General features: G+C 37.0%; 1 protein-coding gene across 1 annotated transcript in view; it reads left to right on the top strand.

Moving 5' to 3' along the window:
• Nucleotides 1-21,548, top strand: part of LOC118249962 (dynein axonemal heavy chain 5-like) — a 149,530-nt gene that overhangs the window by 21,569 nt on the left and 106,413 nt on the right. Inside the window, exons 18-31 of the mRNA XM_050708584.1 lie at nt 635-790; nt 1,760-1,899; nt 2,734-2,885; nt 6,513-6,720; nt 7,577-7,664; nt 7,785-7,908; nt 8,016-8,179; nt 10,758-10,853; nt 11,953-12,156; nt 13,962-14,042; nt 14,126-14,530; nt 14,685-14,803; nt 16,867-17,003; nt 17,948-18,110. Of these exons, the coding sequence (XP_050564541.1) occupies nt 635-790; nt 1,760-1,899; nt 2,734-2,885; nt 6,513-6,720; nt 7,577-7,664; nt 7,785-7,908; nt 8,016-8,179; nt 10,758-10,853; nt 11,953-12,156; nt 13,962-14,042; nt 14,126-14,530; nt 14,685-14,803; nt 16,867-17,003; nt 17,948-18,110 (2,237 nt within the window). The remainder of the gene's footprint in view (nt 1-634; nt 791-1,759; nt 1,900-2,733; nt 2,886-6,512; nt 6,721-7,576; nt 7,665-7,784; nt 7,909-8,015; nt 8,180-10,757; nt 10,854-11,952; nt 12,157-13,961; nt 14,043-14,125; nt 14,531-14,684; nt 14,804-16,866; nt 17,004-17,947; nt 18,111-21,548) is intronic.

Raw genomic sequence — 21,548 nt, 5'->3', positions numbered from 1 at the left:
GACACAATTTATTTTTATACTCCTAAGTTCACTTTTCTAACAACTTTCATTCAGGCTCATCCAACAAGATAGTTTTTAGTTTTTGCTCCAGGATTTGAATTTATTTTTGCAGTGTTATTATTCTGTGACTCAAGACAGTTGCTTCCCTTGAGATGTGTAGCTGATGACTTGGGTGATTTTTTTGTTCCTTCTGGGACTTGGTTCCTATTACTCCCGAGCACAGCACTGTTGGCCATGGACCTATGCTTACAGCCTTCTGCCTGCTGTGCTCTGTCATGTAGAGGACTGCGATATTCAACTTCAAATACTTCATGAAAGAATACTAGTTTTATAGCTTCCTCAACGGCAAATCAGTCCCTTGCATAGGTCATACTGTAGACTTTATTTTATAGGCAAAAATCAGGAAAAAAAAAGTTGTTTAGAGCAGTTAAATACTTTAAAATAATTGAATTCTTAAATAGATTTTGATATTTCATGTCTTACATCATCTCTTAAGTAGCATACCTTAAAGATCTGTATTTGTTTTGTTTGCCTAATGGTGGTGAAGAAAAGCCTAATGGAGGACATTTCTACTATGTTAGGCTCATCAAGTTGATTAAGTGGCATTTGCTTATTTATTGATTTATGTTTCCAGACACTGGAAATGAAAAAGGTTGTTAAGAGCTACAATAAAATGGCTGCGGTTCTTCTGGAATTTGAACTTATTTATCATAGAGCCTGGTGCAGGTTTGCTGACCAGGCTAGAAATGCTCTGTATGCTTCCTTACTAGTCAGGCACCGAGAAACCAAGGTAAATATGATTTATTCTTCTGTATTACTGTTGCACTGTTTAGTATTACCTATGCTGCTTCAATTGTATCCTGTATAGACAAGCACAGCATTACAAAAATCTTCATGAGGTTAGAAAATGAACTGCTGTAACTGATGTAACCGTGTTCTTTTTCCTTTTTTGTGTATGTTGCGATGCAGACTTGATCATGTCTCTTCTTCGTAAGACTCCTGCCTCATTCAGGACATATAAGAGGCAGTGCCCAGCAAATGCGTATCTGTTTTAGACTTATCTATGTATTTTTACATATGTTTCGTGTATTACTTTCTGTATTAACCAAAATTTTAGTCAAGGAAGGAATTTTTAATTAGGTCATGTCTTTCCTGTAGTGGTTGACATCTGTATTGACTATATTGTGGTAATTAATTTGCTTTCAAAACTGCTTGCTGAGACAGAATATCTTACCATTCTTGCTTTACAGATGACTTTCTCTGCTCTGGTGCAGAGAAATTACAGTTTAAATGGGCATTTTTTGAATTAATGATTCCGTAAAGGACAACTAGAACCTAATTGTCAGGTTTGTTTGGCATTTTATGCCCTAAGAAATGTACAGAGACTAACCTTCACAACATTTCTCCCTGGTCTATAGTTGGAGAAACTGGCATCTCATGCAAATTAGCTTGCACAGAGACAGGTACAGAACTAGAATTAGACTTGATAAGTCACAGCAGTCAAGTGGTTAGGGCACAGTGAGGAAGGCACAGGAAACTGAAATCAGTGTAAGCTATAGTTTGATTAATACTCTGGAAAATCCAGATATTTGTACAGGAGCCTGAAGATCTGTGTAGAAATCGAAACATGGATATCTATTTTAAAAATCTTGGCTAGTCCTCTACATCTTGTATCATATCTTCTAGATGTATCACACTGCACATAACCACCAAACTACTGCCTTGTTTTCTTTCCCCCCTCCCTGTACACTTCATGAAGGAATTGCTTGTAAACTTGGATCCAGTGGTCCTGGAAGTACTTTATGAAACAAAGTACCTGAAAAAAATGCATTTTGAAGTTCCAGATGTTGTCCTTGGCTTGTGTGCAGATGAAGAACAGATTAAAAGACATCACATGGAGTGAGTGAACACTTTATGGATTTGAATCTCATCTGCAAATGGGAATCCCTAGCTTTGAGTCTCTGTTGGATGTGCTTTTGATTTGTTGTAATTTTTCTCTTTGATGGAGTTTAATTGAAATGTAATTGCTTTCCCCTGCCATTCCATAGTAATATTGTTAACATGCAGTTGTTTCTATCTCCACAAATGTCTCATTACTAGACAATGCCTACATGTTTTTCTTTTGTTACTACAACAGCTGCTCCAGAAGTGGAGTTTCTAGGTACTGCTAAGGCATCTCTGCACAATAACATAGGCATTGCATTCCAAAATATTACAGTTAGCATCAGAAGTGTTCTTCTGTTACAAAAATAAGTTCTGGCTTCTAATTCTTGTTTGTGGAGCTCCATTATGTAGCTCTGTTTTCTTGTAACTATATTAGTAAGTCTTGGTTCAGAATTTGGCATCTTAGGGATTTGATGTCCCAAATGTTTTGAATCTAGCTTTTCTTATAAACAGTGTTATTTCATACCTTTCCTCATGAGACAGGAAGAAGGGAACAAAAATACTGTGTTTTAAGTTTCCTGGTTTTTGACTCTAATTCATTTTCCTTGGAAGAAAGTTGCTCTAAATTGGTAACAGTCACCTTTCTGGAAGTACTTATTTCTCCAGTCTGGTTCTAGTGTTACTGGGAAGAAAGAGACCTATTCTGAGCTAGGAAGAGCTGTGGGAGGAGTTCTTATTTTTAACATAGAGTCAGAACTTGCAACTGTTATTAAAAGAAAATGTGACCAAACTTCTGTATGCTTCAAATATCTGAAATAAGCACACTCTAAACATGGTCATGTTTTGCAGACTTCAGAATCTATTGATCAATTACAAAGAGTGTCTGAATGGAATTCCTGTTGTGCTGAAACCACTGATGAAGCCGTTCATAGGACAAGTTGAGGATGCCCTTGCTCCAGGCATGATGGAGCTGTCATGGACTTCTTCAAACATCAATAAGTGTATGTAGTCAGAGAAGAAGTGGTGAACTGTTAATGGCGTTGTTTGGTGGTACTTGCCAGGTATTTCCTTGTCAGTTTTAGAAAGAGCATTCTGTCTATACCAGGGAAAAAATTTCCAGGTTCCTCCTGACAGACTAAGTTAGACATGAGTGAAATGGAAACTGTGTTTATGTCCTGCTCTAAACTGTGGTGATCAAGCCAGGGCTGCTCAACAGCTATCTTTGAACAGCCTTCGTTAGGTCATTTGCTTTACCAGATGTATCTTTTTTTGCCCATGCTGGTCATGCCCCTTTACCCCTTTTATGTCCTGTCACATAAACAACCCACCTTTACTCTTGTGCTAATGTGTCCTGATTTTGGTACCTGTTTTGGTATTTATATTATGCTTGCCTTAGTAATCCATACCTAGCAATTTTGTTAAACCATTAGCCCCATTTTGTTACTCGATTAGCCCCAAACGTTACTCAATTCTGCTTTCTGCCATGTTGGCATCTTGTTAATGTAGTTACTGTTAGGGTTGGCCAACTGCGTACATCCTGTGCTGTCATTTCTTTCTGTTATGTCTTGCAGTTTGTTATCTTTCTGTCTTGTTTATGTAGTCACAGGTTGGGGTAGGCATTTGTCTTCATACCTCGATAATATGAACCTTCTTTTCTCCTGTGTGTTTCTTAGAAATATGTTTAGAAATGTAGAAATACTAATAGGTTCCCCAGCAACAAAGTAGCTCTGTATACATTATTTTCATCTTACCTTTAAATGTTAGAAGTGACAGAGATGATGTACACAGAAAATATCTTCGATGTAGATATACTGAGTGTTATAAGAGCTGTTGATGTAGTTACTGAAATGATCACCAGATGGTACTGCTGACATAAGGGAGTAGGAAATTCTGGCTTGGGAAAATGATAATGCTTCATCATCCCTTTGGTGGCAGTTCATACTGAAGTGGAAGCAAAATCACTGTAGAATCGTGTTTTTTTGAGGTTCTCTCTTATTCTTAAGAATGAGACTTTCTGTCTGCTCACTCCTGCAAAATGGTTTGTGGGGTAAAAGTATTGGGTTTGCCTCCCTACCCACCCCCTTCCCCCTTCTTTTAACAAATGTAAGTCTCTCAGTTGAGGTATTATAAATTCAGTTGCTGAGAGTACAGTGAAGTCACTAAGTTAGTTGATTTACATCTGTGTAACTGAGTAAATGGTTTGTCATGTTTGAGTGCTATCCATACCACTGTGTTGATGGGAGGGCCTGTATAGCCTTGACTTTTTAGCTTTCTTACAAATTTTAATGAGTAATGTTGCATCATATTAGGTCTTGTGCTTCAGTTCTGTTTTTTAATTACATGCCTTTTCATTTATTGAGCTTAAGCTGTCACATCACACTGTTGAAGTTATCATGCACTTTTACTTCTTTTTCCCCTATCAGTATCTCTCTGATCTGTTTCTAAGTAAGTGTCCACATAATGAACATATTAAAAGCTCTTCTCATGCCTGCACTCTGTTTTTCTTTCTCTGTGAAAAATTGGTTTGTGGAATGACCTCTTCACTTTAGGTAGGTAATTGTAGCCTGACTAGTACTAGAATGTGAGACAAGAGAGCAAATGTGGTGCTGTAATAGTATCTCTTATCTTCTCTGTAGAAAAGTCTTCCTAACTTATGCTGAACATCCTAAAGGAGACATGACTAAATTCAAGGTTGAAAATAATAAGAGATATGCAGTATTTGGAGATTTCTGCCGAAATTCTATTTTTTTTTCTAAGAAAACTTTTAAAATCCTCAATTATGCACTGAGTTTTTTCTACACAGCCAGTAAGAAACAACCTTATTCCTATCAAATACAGCATAAAATCAACTGCTATAATTATGTCATTGAAATGGACATACATAAAACCCTTGGCAAGACTTCCGTGTTGCAGTTCTGTGAGAAAACAATAGCTCATGCTTGTAAATCAGTTCTCAGCTGAGGCAGACTGTTGTTAGGTTTTCACCTTTTTTCTTCAAAACGAAAAGCAGCAAAAGTAAACAGGGACAGTTGCACGCATGGGTTTGTGCAGCTGATCATTTGTGACTGTGCCATGTGGCACTGGTACACAGGGCTCTGACCAGTGTCTAAGGCAGAGCTGGCCACCTTTTAGCCCTTTTCTTGATCTTTGTCTGACCAGAAAGTAAAAAACAATGGCAAGATTTTCTTTTGTTTGTGTTGTATCTTTGTCTTAAATGATTTTTTTGTGCTTGGTTTACATAGATTAGTAACACATCATACGGAAGGTCATTACAATATTATTTACTCTGTACGCTATGTTAAGATAGCATCTGCTATGTTAGGATCTGAATAGCTATAATTCAGGCTTTACTGGTTCTTGGATTAGCATTTGTTCTGGTGGAAACGGGCTTTATTTTGACAAGGTAAAGGTTACACAGCAAGAATATCTGGGCTACCTACTCGTTCCAGCAGCTGCATCTGGAGTGCAATCTCCCTGAGAAAGGAATGTGTTTTTTTAGAGTATATATATATATATATATCATATCTTTTTGAGGATATGCAAAGTCTAACATGTCCAGAATGTATGTTGGACACTTACAAGTTAGACATTGGTGCAGTGTGTACAAAATAACTCTGACCTGCCACAGTTGTGCTGAACTCACCGTGCATTTGTTTAACGTCTTAAGTGCATAGTTCCATCTGATATGTAGAAGCATGGGAGCCTGTGGCTACCTTCTAGATTAAAACTCGAAAAACTAAAGGAAAAAAAATGGTTTTAGGACTACCTACTTTATATATTTTAAAAAAAAAAAAGGGGGTGCCTAAGGAATTGGTTGGATTGTTTGTCCATTCCAGTCAATAAAAAAGACAAGACCCAGTCATTAACTTCTTAATAGAAATAATTTTCTATTTAAAGCATCCAACAGTTGGAAACTACTGTCACACTGCTGTGTTTTAGATATCATAGTGATTTCTTTCTACATACAGTAAGAAAAAGTACTGGTGGTTCAAATGATACTGTCTGTCTAATAACCAAAGTCAGGAGACTTATTTCTTTCCTTTTACAATTGAAATATAGAAGACAGGGAAAGAATTTGTGCACCCTATTCAGAAATAATTATTTTTTACCTAGTTTGGTAAACACATCTGTTAAAGGACTTACTTTATCTCTTTCCAAATTAAGTTAGATCATACACATGAAAGAAGAAATCTAGTGGTTTAACCAACATGTGATCTTGGCTTTAGGAATTTTAGCTATTGAATTTGTAAGTTGATTGCAATGATACAATACTCGCTTTCAGTCTGTATCTGTGTAGGAGAAACAAAATATTTTTTGGACCATTGTATCCTTTCTTTTTTCCACTGTATTTTGTTAATCATTTTCATTACAATGGTCCTTAATAAACAGAAGAAGAGGTGTTTTGAAGGCTTTTCTGCTGTTTATTGTAAAATGGTTTCATTTAAAGACTCCAAATACAGCAAGCCCATCGTGTTTTGGTTTCAGGCCTTAATTCTATTTCAGGCCTTAATTCTATATTTTATTGTCGTTAAATCCTCATTTCAATGCAATACTTTGGGTGGTGGGAGAGGAGATTTAAAAGGTCTGTATTTTGCATGATTTATTTTCACTTTGTTTTCTTTACTTAGTTATTGAGAATGTTTATAGTACCATGAGGGAATTGGACTTTATAGTCAAAGAAGCTGCTGATACCCTGGAATGCAGAATTGAAAGAGTTCTGGAGGATATGTCAAACACTGCTCTGATAATTTTGCCAGAAGATGAACCTATGGAAGTGCTTGCATTTCTGGAACAGACAGAAAATCTCGCTATCTCTACTGCTCGCAAACTGTCTCAGTAGGTTTACTGCATAGATTTGAAGACCTGATTTGGGAGGGATTATTTATGTATTACTTTTTTATTCATAGAGAATATACTTTTAAAAATTTATTCTTACTGTTACTGACTACTAGTCTGAAGCAAAATGATAGTCTCAGGATGCAGGGGAGAAATTCCCAAGTAACTTGAATACAGCAGATGTAAAATTGCATTTATAGTGCTTAGCATTTCATGCTTTAGTTCTTACGGCATTCTAATCAATAGCAAGAAAAAATGAGATAGTTAGGAGTTGAAGTGTCATCCCTATGCTAATTGCTTGATTCTTAACGCTAGCTAGCTCATGTAAGACTTCCCCATTCTCACAGGGCTGCAATTTTTTTAGTTTATGATTATTTTCCAGGATACAGCAAGTTAGTTCCGTTCTTCTCCAAAAACATGAGAATAAATACACTCACCTTGTTTTTTTTTTGGTTTTATTTTTACTAATTCTGATTGCAGAATCAGAAAAGATATCAAAAACTTAACTAGCATTATTTTATTGAATCATCTTGTTATGCCTGCTTTTTCTTTCCTTCTCTTTTTTTTCTTTTTTTTTGAACTATAGCAGGAAAATAACTTATTTTTCTTTAATGATTTTGAAGTCCAGTTGAATCAGATATAATAGAGTCTGACAAATGGTTTTCTGGATAGTCTGCATATCTCAGTTCTCTGTATGACCAAGCAGTAGGAACAAGCTGAAAAGTGTAAGGGCATTTTCCTGCATATACAGCTCTTCAGAGTGCAGTGGAACTGGGTGTGTGCACCTGGAAATATGCAAAGAGTATTCATTATGTTTGATTCCCTGTGTGTGACTGTAAGGTTGTTTTTTTTTTAGGCAGAGTCAGCAAGTGGAATGCTGTGCATATGAATTGGTAAATACTCTTAAGCACAGGCTGAAAGCAGATGCCAGAAGAACTCTGGAGGTAAGACCGGTACAAAAAGTAACCCCCAGTATAAAAAGTAACCTACTCAGATACTTGATATTTCATTTATATGTTGGACAATATGGTTATTTTCCTAAAAAAAAACCTTTAATTCTTCAGGATTCATATACCTGTACACATCTTGACACGAAACAGAAAACACGCTGCCAAGAATGCCTATCTTGTTGTTACTATAATCTCATGGGACAGCTTTGTCAGAAGAATACTGACTCTTTAGTCAGATGTGAGTATTTTGCTTTCATATACGTTTAGCTTTTTAATATTACTTTTTTTACCCAAGCTTATTGTGGCAAAAAATATAACCTCACTTAAATATTTGTGTTTATTTAGGCACGAAGATTTCCTTAGAGTCCTTGAGACGTCGATTGCGTGTTGTTGACTCTAGGTATCAGATGACCAAGTCTGTAGAGCCACAGAGGGTTCCTTTGTTCAAAACTGAATTTCAACTATCTATTCCTAATGTTGTCTTGAGACCAAGTCTTGAAGATATTCAGGTAACAGAATAACTGGACATCTCAGTCATTTTTGGTAAAAACATTTATAAATGCATTTTAAAACAAGATGTGCAAGTTTAATCTGGTATTACCAATAAAAAGAGGGGAGGAAAAGATGAAAAGTCACTTGAATTCATGTGACATCACTGGGTGCTAAGATCAAAGTCATCAATTAGGTTTGTTATGCAGACCAGTAGAATCAACTATTTTCCTAAAAGCTCAGTAACTCCTGTTCACAACCCTTTACTTAGAGGCAAATATTTCAAAGCAAATACAAAACCAAAAATGAATGCCATTGATACAGCCTGATTTGATGTCATTGATAAAGATATTTAAACAGCACTGATCCCAGTACAGACCCCTGAGGAGACCCCAGACTCATCACTGGCCTCCACCTGGACATCAAGCCATTGACCACCAATCTCTGGACGCAGCCATCCAGCTAATTCCTTATCCACCGAATAGTTCACCCTTCAAATCTATCTCTCTCCAATTTAGAGATAAGGATGTTGTATGAGGATCACGTCAAAGGCCTTACAGAGGCCCAGGTATGACATCAGTCGGTCTTCCCTTGCCAGTTTATGCAGTCACTCAACCATAGAAAGCCACCAGACTGGTCAGGCACAATTTGCCCTTGATGAAGCCATGCTGGCTGTCTCGGATCACCTCTTTGTCTTGCATGTGCCTTAACATTGCTTCCAGGAGAATCTGTTCCATGATCTTTCCAAGCACAGAGGTGAGGCTCACTGGTCTGTAGTTGCCCAGGTCACAAACTCAACCAGGACATGGTCTCTGCAGCCCTGACTGGCTCCAATATTAACCTCTTTAGTGAGTTCATCTGCACTGGTAAGCACCAGGCCCAGTATCGCTTCTCCTCTGGTTGGTTTATCTAATAGCTGGACCAGGAAATTATCCCTGATGTACTCCAGGAGTTTCCAGGATTGCTTGCAACCTGCAGTGCTGGTTTCCCAGCAGACATCCGTGTGGTTGAAATCCCCCACCAGGATGAGTGCCTGCAAGCATGATGCTTCTTGCAGCTGAAGCAGGAAGGCTTCATCCGCAGGCCTTCCTTGATCAGGCAGCCTGATGTAGACCCCAACCACAAACTGTCCGTTATTGGTCTGGTCCTTAACTTTTACCCCCAAGCTCTCAACCTGTCCCTGGCAGTTTCTCAGAGGGAGCTCTTTGCAATCTATCCATTTCTTAACATAGAGAACAACATCCCCGCCCCTCCTCCTTCCCTGCCTATCTCTTCTGAAGAGCTCTCAGCCCTCAGTTGCAGTGTTCCAGTTGTGCGATTCGTCCCACCACATATTTGTGATAGCAATTAGGTCATAGTTTTCTATTTGCACCATGGTTTCCAACTCCAACTTGAGGGTGCGACCAAGATCGTAGAACCCAAAAGCAGAGCATTCACCTGATCTGTTTGTCTCCCTTTTCCAGGGTCCCAGTCTCCAATTCGGAGGAGCACGCTAGCTGTGCTCCTCTGATCCCTTCAACATCTTTCCAAGGGACATAAAGTCCCCTTTGATGTTTCAGAGTCTCTTCATTGCTGCATTATTCTACCCTACATGAAAGAGAAGGAATGGGTGGTTCCTCTGGCTTTACCAGGTTTGGTAGCCTCTTCATATCATGAATGTGGGTCCCCTGCACACAGAAAACCTCTCTAGAGAAATTGTATGGACAGCAAATTGGTGCTTCAGTGCCTCTCAGTGAGGAATCTCCAATTACTAACACCCTTCGTGCTTTTTGGTGGCACTGGTTCTAATGCAGGTGGTTGTTTGTTCTAACTTTGTATGGTTGTCCTTTCCCGGGTCCTGACCATTACTCATGTGCTCTCTTTTTTCCAGCCCCAGGGCATTTTATCTGCTGCTTAGGGGCACTTGGGGACAAGGGGGAGACTTCTCCTTTTGTTCTGAGCAGAGGCAAGGGTCCAGTCTCCCTTGTCTTGTGAGTCAGCCAAGTCCGTCAACCCAGGGTTGGAACCCAGCTTACCTGCCCCTTGCCAGGACTAAAGGCAGGGCTGTCGCTCAGCCCGTGTCAGCGCACAGTACCATGCGTCAATCTCTCACTCAGATCCCACACATCAGGCCACAGAGTGTAATTTTAAAATACAATAGGTAGAAAATGTTATATAATAATTTATATAGTTCCGTGCCTAGATTACAAACTAGAACATCACAAATTCAGACAAATTTATTCAGACTTTCTGATGTGAAAATGTAATTTATAATAACTATGTTTATAACCCTTTTAAGGGGAAATAGTGCTATAATTGTTATGATCCCCAGTGATTCATGATTAATGTTCATAGATCTGTCTTATTCTTGTTTGAAAAACACATAAATGTAGGAGGACTGACTTCAATAAAGCTTTATGGAGTACTCTTTCCCATTACAAAATGTATTTTGGATGATCCTACTTCATGCTTATTAGAATATTTCTGATAAAGATAGAAGTATAACTTTTCCATTTTTTTTTTCTGGAGGATCTTTTTTTTTTTTCTTCTTTTTTTTTTTTTCCTCTTACTTGTCATAATCTCCCTTTGTGCTCAAGGTAAATGTTTTACTGTTTTCAGAGTGCTGTAAACAAAGCAGTAAATATAATATTATCAATAGCCAAAGATATCCCCCTGTGGAAATTTGCTTACTTACATCATAAGCAGCAGGTGAGTGTTTTATTTTGATTATTTTAAAATTTCAATATTTTGATTAACATTTCTTAATTTCATAAAAATATGTTCTGCAGCAATACTTTGATTTGTAATGTGGGAGATATTACTTTTAAGTGTCAACCTAGATTTTAATGTCTAAATCAAGTAATTGAACAAAAGAGTAATCATTTATAATATTTATGTTTGGTGTTTTTTAGTATTAAAAACAAAAGTAGCTTTACTAGAAATCTTTTAAAAATACTGTTCAAGTGTGACATGATGTGTGAAAACTAATGTTATCCATGAGTACTTCTAGCTGAGTATAAATTATTGTTAGTTTTCCCAAGCAAAAACTGAAATTTAAACTAAAGTAAATACAATATACATATTTCAACTGGCATTAAAATGAGCACTAAAACTTTGGGAAGGTCTGGGGTATAGATAGAAACTCAAAGTTGCTGATGTACTCAAATTTGCTGATGTACAGAAATGCACAGTAATGGTAATCAGATGGCCTTAAGTCCATCCTCTAAAAATGAAATACAGACCTGTGCTGAAAAGCGTCCTTTTAAATATATCTTCCTATTTTGTCAATCTGACATAAAAAACAGATCAGCACATTTGAATGAAAAGAGCCATTCAAGTCCTGGAAATAAAAATGAGCAATTAGGACAGAGTGAGTTGATATGTGTTTTCCCAAGCAGATTTTTTGGCTTATTTCTAAGCAGCCAACTCTGAACTGCCTTCAGCACTTTTTTTTGGCCAAGAAATGAGGATCGATTGTAGTTCTGTGCTACAAGAGGCAGGAAGACCTGAGCAGTTGTGTAGGAGCAGGAAATAGCACAATTGTACTAGTGTGTGACACACATTTGACAGAAGTCATTTAGAGATGATTAATATTAATTGTTCCGCGTGACAAATATTTTTAAAAATTATCTTTAACCCTACAGCTATAGTTCTGTAAAAATCAAATTTAAGAACGGGGAGTATCCTAGTGTCTTTCTTTGCACTTTGTATCTGGTCATAGAAGTACTTACTGTGTATGCATTATTGGGCATTCAATAATGTAAAATAAATAAAACTACTGAACATATGTTTATTCTTGTTTAATTTATGCCAGGTTGAACAGGCTGTTGCCATAGAGCTAGGTGATGAGAACAAACTCACCAGGATGGTGGCACTGAAGCCTTTAGACAAGCAGATCATCGAGCATAAGGATGTAAACAAAGTGGTGATCCAACTAAATACAGTTATTTTCTCTCTTAAAACTAAAGCGGCAGATCTTCTGAACAGCTTTTCTGAATTTTCAGTCATCTGGAATAAGGTTAAATACATATTTAATGAAATATTTAGCTGTCTTGGGAAATGTTCTACATAAAATGTTTAGGGTTGCATTAGGAGACTGGATGCTTGGTTTCATAGTAGAATATGTCTATGTATGTATGTCATTCTTTACCATTCAAACTATCTAACAAGAAGGCAGAAAAACAAAAAAGAATGTTGGGAGCGTAAGCAAACTTATGCTTTCATACGCTTATACATCTTTCTCACAGCATCTTGTCTGTAAAGGTAATAAAAAAGAATTATTTAGCAGAATCTCTGAGAAATTGCAGACTTCAAATCTTCTGAATATTTAACTGACAAGCTCTCCTTCAGCAAGCACTGCTGAAAGCATTTTTTCTATTTCTTCACAAAAATGATAAACTCAATCTAGGAAATATTTACAGTAATGCAGATTCCAAAGCAGAATGGAAAGCTGATAGAGTTGTCTTCATTAGGGAGTCCTATGGCATAAATTGTAAAGCTCCAAGCAGTGTTCTGGCAGGAGATATTTCATGAATATCATTTCATGAGATTTATCACCTTGTATACATGCTGACTAGTGAAATGCAACCTTGCGGGGGAGAACAGCTGCTGGTCTTACCTATCAAAGATGCTGTAGTCAGGCAGAGAAACAAGTAATCAAGATTAATTTTCTATTTGTAACTGCTTACTATTTTTAACTTCTCTGTCCTAAACCAACTCATAGGCTATATTAGTGACCACCATATGCCCTCAGCTGACTCCTTTGCAGTTAGCGTTCAGGCTGAGACAGGGCATTTTCACCTCTTTTGGCTTCTGGGCTTTCAAATATTAATGCTTATTTACCTCAGTTTTTGGAGATACTGACTGAGCTAACCACACATTGATGGTATGTTCTTTCCCACAGACAAGGGACAATCAGATTAGATGATGCGGTAGCACGTTAATGCTTCTTTTCACTAAAATCTTCCAAAATAGTTAATTTACTCCTTAACCTTAAAGCTCTTTAGGACCTGACACTGTTTCCCCCACTCTATATCATTTCTGCCAGACCATTGGGAGATATCACTTGTAACTGATAAGTAGAATGGAGAAGCCATATCAGATTCTCAGAGACCTCATGGTGCAGACTGTCATTGAGCTGGATAGAGATCATCTGTGTGTAATAATATAGCACATTTATTTAAACCCTATGCTGGTGATACCAAAGCTCTCACTTCTGCAGAGACTAGCATACCTTACTAAAAGGCAGGATGTCACATTCAGGGGTCTATTCCCTTTGAACAAGCTTCAACAAGCTAAATGCCCCTTCTTCCCTTATACCCATTCTTCCCTGCCCGAGTGTGGTTGCTGGCCTTGAATACCCCTTCCTCCTATGTTTGTAGCTAGAAATTGTAGTTAAATATACTCTTTCAGGAAGAGTGAAAGTGGCTGAGTACCATCACTACCATTTAAATAGCTGTTAGAAGTTGTGAGCTGCTTTTGCTGGTTGGCAGATGGAAGGGAAGCTGGGAAGGAAATATTTCCAGCAAAGTTTCAGAAGCTACGCTGTAAATTTCATAATAATTTTGTATGGATAAGGGATAGCCTGATTGGTGTCAGTTTTTGAGTTATAGATAGATTTCAAATGTTTTAATAAAGAATACTGTAAAGAGAGTAAGAATCAGGAAAAGCAGATCAAGTGAAGCAATCTGATCTTAATACTTATATCTTCAGCTCTATTAGAGAGGGATTATTTGTATTTGCACAGTACATTAAACAGCCGAATCCCACATAGGCTATTGTAATACCAATGCTAAGTAATAACTAAAATAAACTTTTATATAGGATCCAGAGGAAAAAGTGAAGGAATTTATAGAGACTAAACCAACAATGGCTGAATTCCAAACTCAAATCAGATACTTCTCTGTAAGTATTACGTCTTTAATAAAAATGAACTGTTCAGAGAAATTGTAGTGAAATTAAACATTGATCACTTGTGTTTTTCCTAGCAATTAGAAATGCAAATCAGAGAACTGCCAAATCACCATGTACTGGAATCAGTGGATATTGCAACAGAGTCATTGAAAATATCCTTAATTCAAGAATGCCGTTCAAGACAAAGAACATTTGGTTTAGCTTTGAATAAAAAGTCTGCCACAGACATGGATGAAATTTATTCATTCATTGAAAATCTTAGCAAGAGATTAAGCAGGCCTATCCAGGACCTTGATGATGTACGGGGAGCAATGGAAGCAATAAAAGAAATTAGAGAGAATGAGATTAGAATTGACATGACAGTCGGACCTATAGAAGAATCTTATTCTGTGCTTCATAAATACAATCTGCTCTTTCAAGATGGAAACACAGAAAGAGTTGATGGATTGGCTTATGCTTGGAAGAACCTCAACACACAGGTATCACAGCTGTGTTGTTTCTCAAAACACATCTGTAGCAAAGTTATTGTCAGTCTTTTTAATGTTGGAATACCAGAGCAAAACTATTTTCTTACTTAAAACTCTGCTTTTTTCCATCTCTTTATTCCTGTTTTTCCTCTTTGTCTACATTTAGGCATTGCAGGTTGAGGACTTGCTGCTGAAGGTACAGCCAAGCATGAAAACAGATTTACTGAACAGTGTTCAGAAATTCCAGATTGATACTGCAGAATTTTACAAAGACTATGATGAAAAGTAGGTGAACTGTGATGCAGTACAATTATGCTTCATTAGGGATTGTTCAAAAATGGTGCATCTAAAGAGCTTCAGAAAATAAACATAAAACAGCCTCAGTATACATATGACAGATGATTAAAAAAAAAAAAAAAGAGCCTAATTTCAGAATAATGTAAATTGGGCAGTTACTGTTACGGTTACAGATTGAATACCACAATTTCAGTGCTGGAGCTGGTGAAATTCCAGAAGTGTTAATAGGTTGGGGAAAAACAAAACAAAATAAAACAAATCCTCAGTCCACATCCAAATTTAAAGTCTTTTGCGGGTTCTAAACTCAACAAAGTATGTAAGCAGATATTTAAGCATGTAGGTGGTTCCTTGGAAGTGAGTGGAGATTCCAATTCTGGATGTTTCCAAGTTCATTGAGTTCTCTTTACAAGTATGTTTACTTTGGCTTTTAAATTTAAATTGTGGAGTATGCATGCTTCATTGGACACCTCCATGTTAGTAAGTGGTGTAGCACAAAGAAGGGAAGACAAGAATTTTTTTTGCTGTGATCTGTTGTGGTTATAGGACAATAAATGCACAGTGTGTGTGTTCTGGCAAGGAAGTTAATGTCAGCTGCTGATCCTGGATATGCACTGCTTGAAGCCATGCTGGCAGTGCATTTGTGTGCACACCTGAAAACTCAAGCTGTAGACACATGGTAAATTTGCCCCTAAAAGGAACCCAATAGAGCGCTGAGTTGCTCTGTGCAGATGCATGCATAGTACTGACTGCAGTTCTGCTCTCTGAGTTGTCCAGAGAACTTCATGGAAACCCCTTGTGGCTGCTACCAATTGTACGGACCTTAGAGCATCCCTCTCCTGGAGGTTCAGCTGCCTGGGCTCAGGGCCAGCTTAAAGCTAGTACATCTGAGGGCTCCACTCTTCCTTTGGTGGTCTAGAACAGAGCACTCACAGACAGCTTTGTCAGGAGGCCTCAGCAAGGGCTGAAACCTCTTTCTGTGCAATCTGCTTTTAAGCTGAGGCTTCACTGCTTGGCCCTCCCTTCTGACCTAGAGCTCCAGCTGTGTCACACCTATGCCCGTGCCTGCACATGGACCCTGCTGAGTTGAACCTAGATCCCAACACACAGACTTGCTTCTCAGCCTGATCCCACTCTGAGCTTGCTTGGTAGCCACTGGGCTGCGCCTCATCCTGGTTGCCTTGATTAGACCTGTTCCTGACCCTGACTCACTGACACACCTTCCCTACTTGACCTTGGTCCTGCATAATTATTGTGGACTTGTTTGAAGATCTGGACTCACTTAAACCTGACTATCTTCCCTGTGGCCTGCCCTGCTCCCGTTCCTTAGGTGTGCTGGAACACCGATCCCCACTGATCAACCGTGTAACTGCTTTAAGCTCTTGGTTCAGTTTTCCTTGCTAAGTAGCCAGCCCTCACTGCTCTCTGATGCCCATGTGCCTGTATTTCTTTATAGAAGTAACCATGGCACAGCAGCAGATGATATCCTTGCAGTTCTCATCCCCGAATATTGTTATGATGCAGACAAGAAGTCATCCCAGACATGAGTGCTGGGTATTACACTCAGTCCTCCAGATGAGATGGATTCATTAGGGCAAATTCTTTTATTTTTTTCTGATCGTTTAATTATGGTTCTAGTACCAGCTACCACAGTTTTCACCCCTGAAATATACACCTACTGTATTTCCCTTTTTAAGAGTATGAATGTGTTTTGAAGAAGAAACAAAAAGAAATGGAAAACAACAAAACAAAGCATTTGTAGATCTTTTTAGCTGTTTGTCATGTGTATTGGTAACAGATTAATTGTATTATTAGAAAATCTGTTGGGCTTGCTGTCAGGGGATACTCAATATGTAGTGTTGGGACATGTATTTTCTCTTTATAATATCTATTATGAAGATTTCTAGGAAAAAAAAAAAAAAGAAAATGTTAAATACTGCTCAGTAAGTCAGGCCTGTATGCTGTTGTGCATCTTTGTGAAACCTGTATGGTTGATACTTGCACTGATTTTTTCTTTCTTTCTTTTTTTTTTTTTTTTTTTTTTGAATTTTCAGGGGCCCCGGTGTGGAGAATGTTCCTCCCCATGAAGCGAGTGACAGACTACAGATTTTTCAAGCTAAATTTGATGAACTGTGGAGGAAGTGTATATCTCTCTCTGGGGGGGAAGAATTATTTGGTTTTCCTATCACAGGTACTTTCTTAGGGAATATGGACACCTGGTCCTAGGCTATTATATAGATAATTTTTTTTTGGTAGGCCCTGCTAAATGCATTTAGAGTTGGATTCATTGCAGAAAAATTCCTTGCAGTAAGTTGTAATTGTGTTTCCTATGAATTGTGTGAAAAAGTGGCTGTCAGTCTGCACATACATCAAGTATCACATACATCAAACATCAAGTGGAAAAAAAAAGCACTGCTCCATGCATCTCAGGAAGGATCCAACTGCTCAGCTCTCTGGCTTTTAATATCTTTATGGCTCCTAATCAGACACGTTTCAAATTTGGAGACCACCATGTGAATTACAGTTACAGCAGAAAGTATGATAAGCACTTTTAGGTACATACTAAATTCAGTATTTTCTTCTCTGAAGACATAAGCAATAATCATCATATATTTAACTAATAAGTCCCAAAGAGAAAAACTAAAGAAAACATTTCAGTTAAGGAGGTCTATTTTAAATAATTTTATTGTATAACATATGTTATATTTCTATTTCAAAAGCAACTGTTCCCGTCCACCCCACAGCCTCTGCTTCTGAAGTAAATAGCACAAATTAATATGGGGGGTATTTTAGTTCTCATATAAAACCACAGTATATTTCTTGACATTTCAACAACTTTTTCAACACTATCTCCTTCACAGAGATAGGTGAAGCACCTCCCATGTAAGATTACATTTGCCATTGTAGAAGAATATTTATTAAAAAATGGCAATCTAAATAATTGATGTGCATTAAATCTGGTGTCCTTACGTAATGTAATTATGAAAGTTTGTTGTATTAGACACTAGAAGACTGCAAAGATGATTTTTTGCATTTATTAAATATAAATTTTAGAAATACATGGACTTTTATGTTCATGGATACAGTTGTACCTAATTAACATTCACAAATTTCTCTTTTTAAAATTTGAAACAGAGTATCCTGAACTGCACAAAATTAAACGTGAGCTTTCATTGCTTCAGAAACTTTACAGTCTTTATAATTCAGTTATTGATAATATCAATGGATACAATGAAATGCTTTGGAATGATTTAAATATTGAAAAAATCAACAACGAACTTCTGGATTTTCAAAACAAGTAGGTTGTTATTTATTGAAGTGTGTGCAGTTTTGATTTCTCACTTTTCTGTGTTAATTATGTTGTGAAAATTACCCTGAGGGGCAAAAATATCTTGATTTATTTCAAACTCAGGCTCACCTGAGTGCTCAGCACAGTTGCACTAGTTTCAGACTGGTCCAATATGCAGTTGACACATGATCTTGCTTAGACCAGCCTGTGAGTCACTGTAGGCTTTGCGGGGTATAGTAACATTGTAAGTTGTAGATTATTTAACGACTAAAATTAACTGAAGGTACGTAAACCTGAGGCAAGGTGATTGTAAGCAGGAATAACCTTCATAGCTGATGTATAGTCTTTTCAGTGATTTAGTTTACAGCTAATTAATTGTTAGTCTGTGTTGTCAGGCAGAATTTTGATGTTACTGTCTGCTTCTGTGCGTTTGTATGGAATTAAATTAGTTCAGCAAGGGTAGGTACTCACACTGAATTCCGAGAGGTTATTTCTGAGGTTTGAGAGGAAGAATGTATTTTCCACATTATGTACAGGATAGCTGTTAGGTGAAATCATTCTTTGCCAAAATCAAAGGAATTTTTCTTCTGTGTTGGTAAAGACACACCTTCAATTTTGAACAGCAATGGCTTGGTCTGTAAGACTTCCATTGTCCAGCCTGTAATTTCTCTGTTCCTTCAGAGGCAGGGGCTCATGAACCAACAGGTTTTTTTTTTTTTTTTCCTGTCTCTCAGACAGCTTTCTTTGAATTCTGATTTCTGGCACCGGAGGATGTACAGAGATGCTAGAAAAAAAAGGCCTTAAGTATTCTTAAGTTCAGGCCTTAAGTATTCTGTGCATCCATTCGTTCCTTGAGAGTAGTTATCTATTCCAGTCTCTCTTTTGCTCTTAATGGGTTTACAAACTCTATGTCAGAAACAAATTACATGCGAAAGTTTGAAAACAAATATGTGGTATTTTTATCCTATCATCCGGAGGAAAAACACATCATGTTTTTTTCTAACGAAAAACAGATGAAATGTTTTCTATCTTCTTTTATATAAACATTTTCTTCACTTCTTTGCGCAGTGGCACTGATGACTTTCTCAGTGAGTTTCGTCAAGACAATTTCATACTCAATATAAAGAGCCTTCTCTTCTGCAGAGCCTTTCTTCTGGAACAGCCAGCCTCTTTGCTTCACGCACAGTTCTATCAGCTTTTGATTTTGGATTCACCAATGTGACCTGAGACAGACTGCAGTGTATTCGGCATGTCTTTCAAGAGTTTGAGATCAAAAATTTTTTTTTTCTCTCTCTCATTCCGCGTCTTTGAAAAGTGTTGGAAAGGTTACTTGTGTTCAGGCTTTTTAGTCATATGGTATTTTGAGCATGTCACCATTTTATCAAGGGCCATTTCTGTAGACACTGAAGGGGTGTGGTAGAGATTTTCTTCCTTTCTTAGAAAAACTGAGTGAGTGAATTAGTTTTTAGTCATTAGTTTTAAAAAAAATATTCTTTTTTAGATTCATAGTAAAAATGAATGTATTTAAAATATATCACCTGTTCGATAAGTCTGGATATCATTTCAGTAGAATTCTGTAATCCACATCATCATTATTTCTAAGTATAATTATGTTTCACAGGGTGGGATAAGTATTCTTATGTTGTCATTTAGTGGAACTCAAAGGGAAGCCACTGCATGATAACAGCTTTGAACATTATTAGTTTCTATTTACTTCACGTTTCTTTTTATTATCCCTCAAGTGATTTGGAGCAGGGAGACCACCAATAGGCAGTAAACATTTTTTATAATATAAGTCTAACCCAGTACTATCCTTCTTTTGGCAGACTTCAGACTTGCTAGCATTATTGCATCAAGCTATTCTCTTTAATTCTGGAGAATTTTAAACAGTGTACAGGGAATACCCACAGAAATAACTAAGATGGTATGTCGTGTTAAGAAATGGACATGAATACTGGAAATGCTGGTAGTATTTTCACATAATTCTAAAGATACACATAGTTATTTAGTGTAATGCTCTTTTTTGCTACCCCTTTTAAAAAATAGTAGTATAATAGAAAACAGAATCATGAAGAGTTTTAAAAATCACTGTTGGTGCAAATAATTCCATTTGAAAAGAGATTAAAAGGATGAATACTTATTTTTTAAAAAAAAGGCATGTGAAAAGGAACATTATAGAAGTTTACAGTAACAGCTAGAGGGAAATTTCCCTTTTATAATAATGTTACTTTTTCCCTTTTATAATAATGTTACTTTTTCCCTTTATAATACTACTTATTTTATTAAGAGAATGTACAGTAAGTCTAAGAAGGAAATTTAAACTTGACAATGAAGTATTTTTTAATGTAGAACATAAGGCATGAAACTTGTTAGAAGTTATTGCTGAGATCAAAATAAAGAAAAATGTTATTTGTATTTAAAAACGATCAGTTTTCATTACCAGGTGAAGAGATCCATTTCCAATCGCGAGCCTAAGGCAGCGTTTGTAAGAATGTTTGTTGTTGTGCCTCAGCATAGAAGTAGCTAGAAACTGGTTCTTAAAGCCTTATACACACATGGAGGAATATATTTTTCTATTCTACAATGCTTTTCTCTAGCGTATTTGATATCGTCTGTTGTTGTATTCAAGATGAAAGACTACAGAGATCATTGCAGTGCTGTGGCAGTATGCATATGTTCATAGACTCATAGAATGGTTTGGGTTGGAAGGGACCTTAAAGATATTCCAACTGTGCTGCCATGGGCAAGGATATCTCCCATCTACCTCACACCAGCACGCAGTGAAGAATTCACACATGCTCCTGTGTTGTGTGACAGATCTGTCTGATTTTGAGCTGTGAAAAATGAAAAATTTCTTTGAAAGGATTTTTCACTATGGATTGGTTTTGTGCTCTTTCTCCTTTCTGCCATTGATCTGTAAGAGAAATGCTGTCAGCCTTTAGTCCATACCGGTGGCAGATGTAAATTGACCTAACTTGTTAGAAGTAAATGGAGCTGTGACAATTCATAGTACTAGGTATTCTTAATTTTCATTTCTTTTTCATATTGAAATTGTGCATTAAGGAAGACTTTTCTTTAAACATCTTTCATACAAACTAGATATAAAATAGGACTTATTTGATTGAAATAAGTATTTTTCTGTTTGCAGGCAGATCAATTTTGTTTTAGGATGTACTTTATTTTGCTTGAAAAAATACATTGTTTAATCCATTTTTTCCCTTTACAAAATTGGGTGTATTTTCAAATTTTTCATAAGGCAATGATACTGCAAAGGCTTAAGTTCAGATACAGGTTTGTGCATAAAATTAACTTTTTTAATGTAAACTGAAATGGAAACCAAACTGTTCAAGTGTGGTTTTTACTGTCTTTAGCAGTGTTCCATGCCTCCAGTCAGAAATAATCGGCTATATTTTATGTTGTGAGCTTGTAACTGGATTTTTCTTTATG

Source organism: Cygnus atratus, chromosome 2 (genome assembly GCF_013377495.2).
Source record: "Cygnus atratus isolate AKBS03 ecotype Queensland, Australia chromosome 2, CAtr_DNAZoo_HiC_assembly, whole genome shotgun sequence".
Classification (NCBI taxonomy): Eukaryota; Metazoa; Chordata; class Aves; order Anseriformes; family Anatidae; genus Cygnus; species Cygnus atratus.
This window is presented reverse-complemented; position numbering and strand designations above follow the sequence as displayed.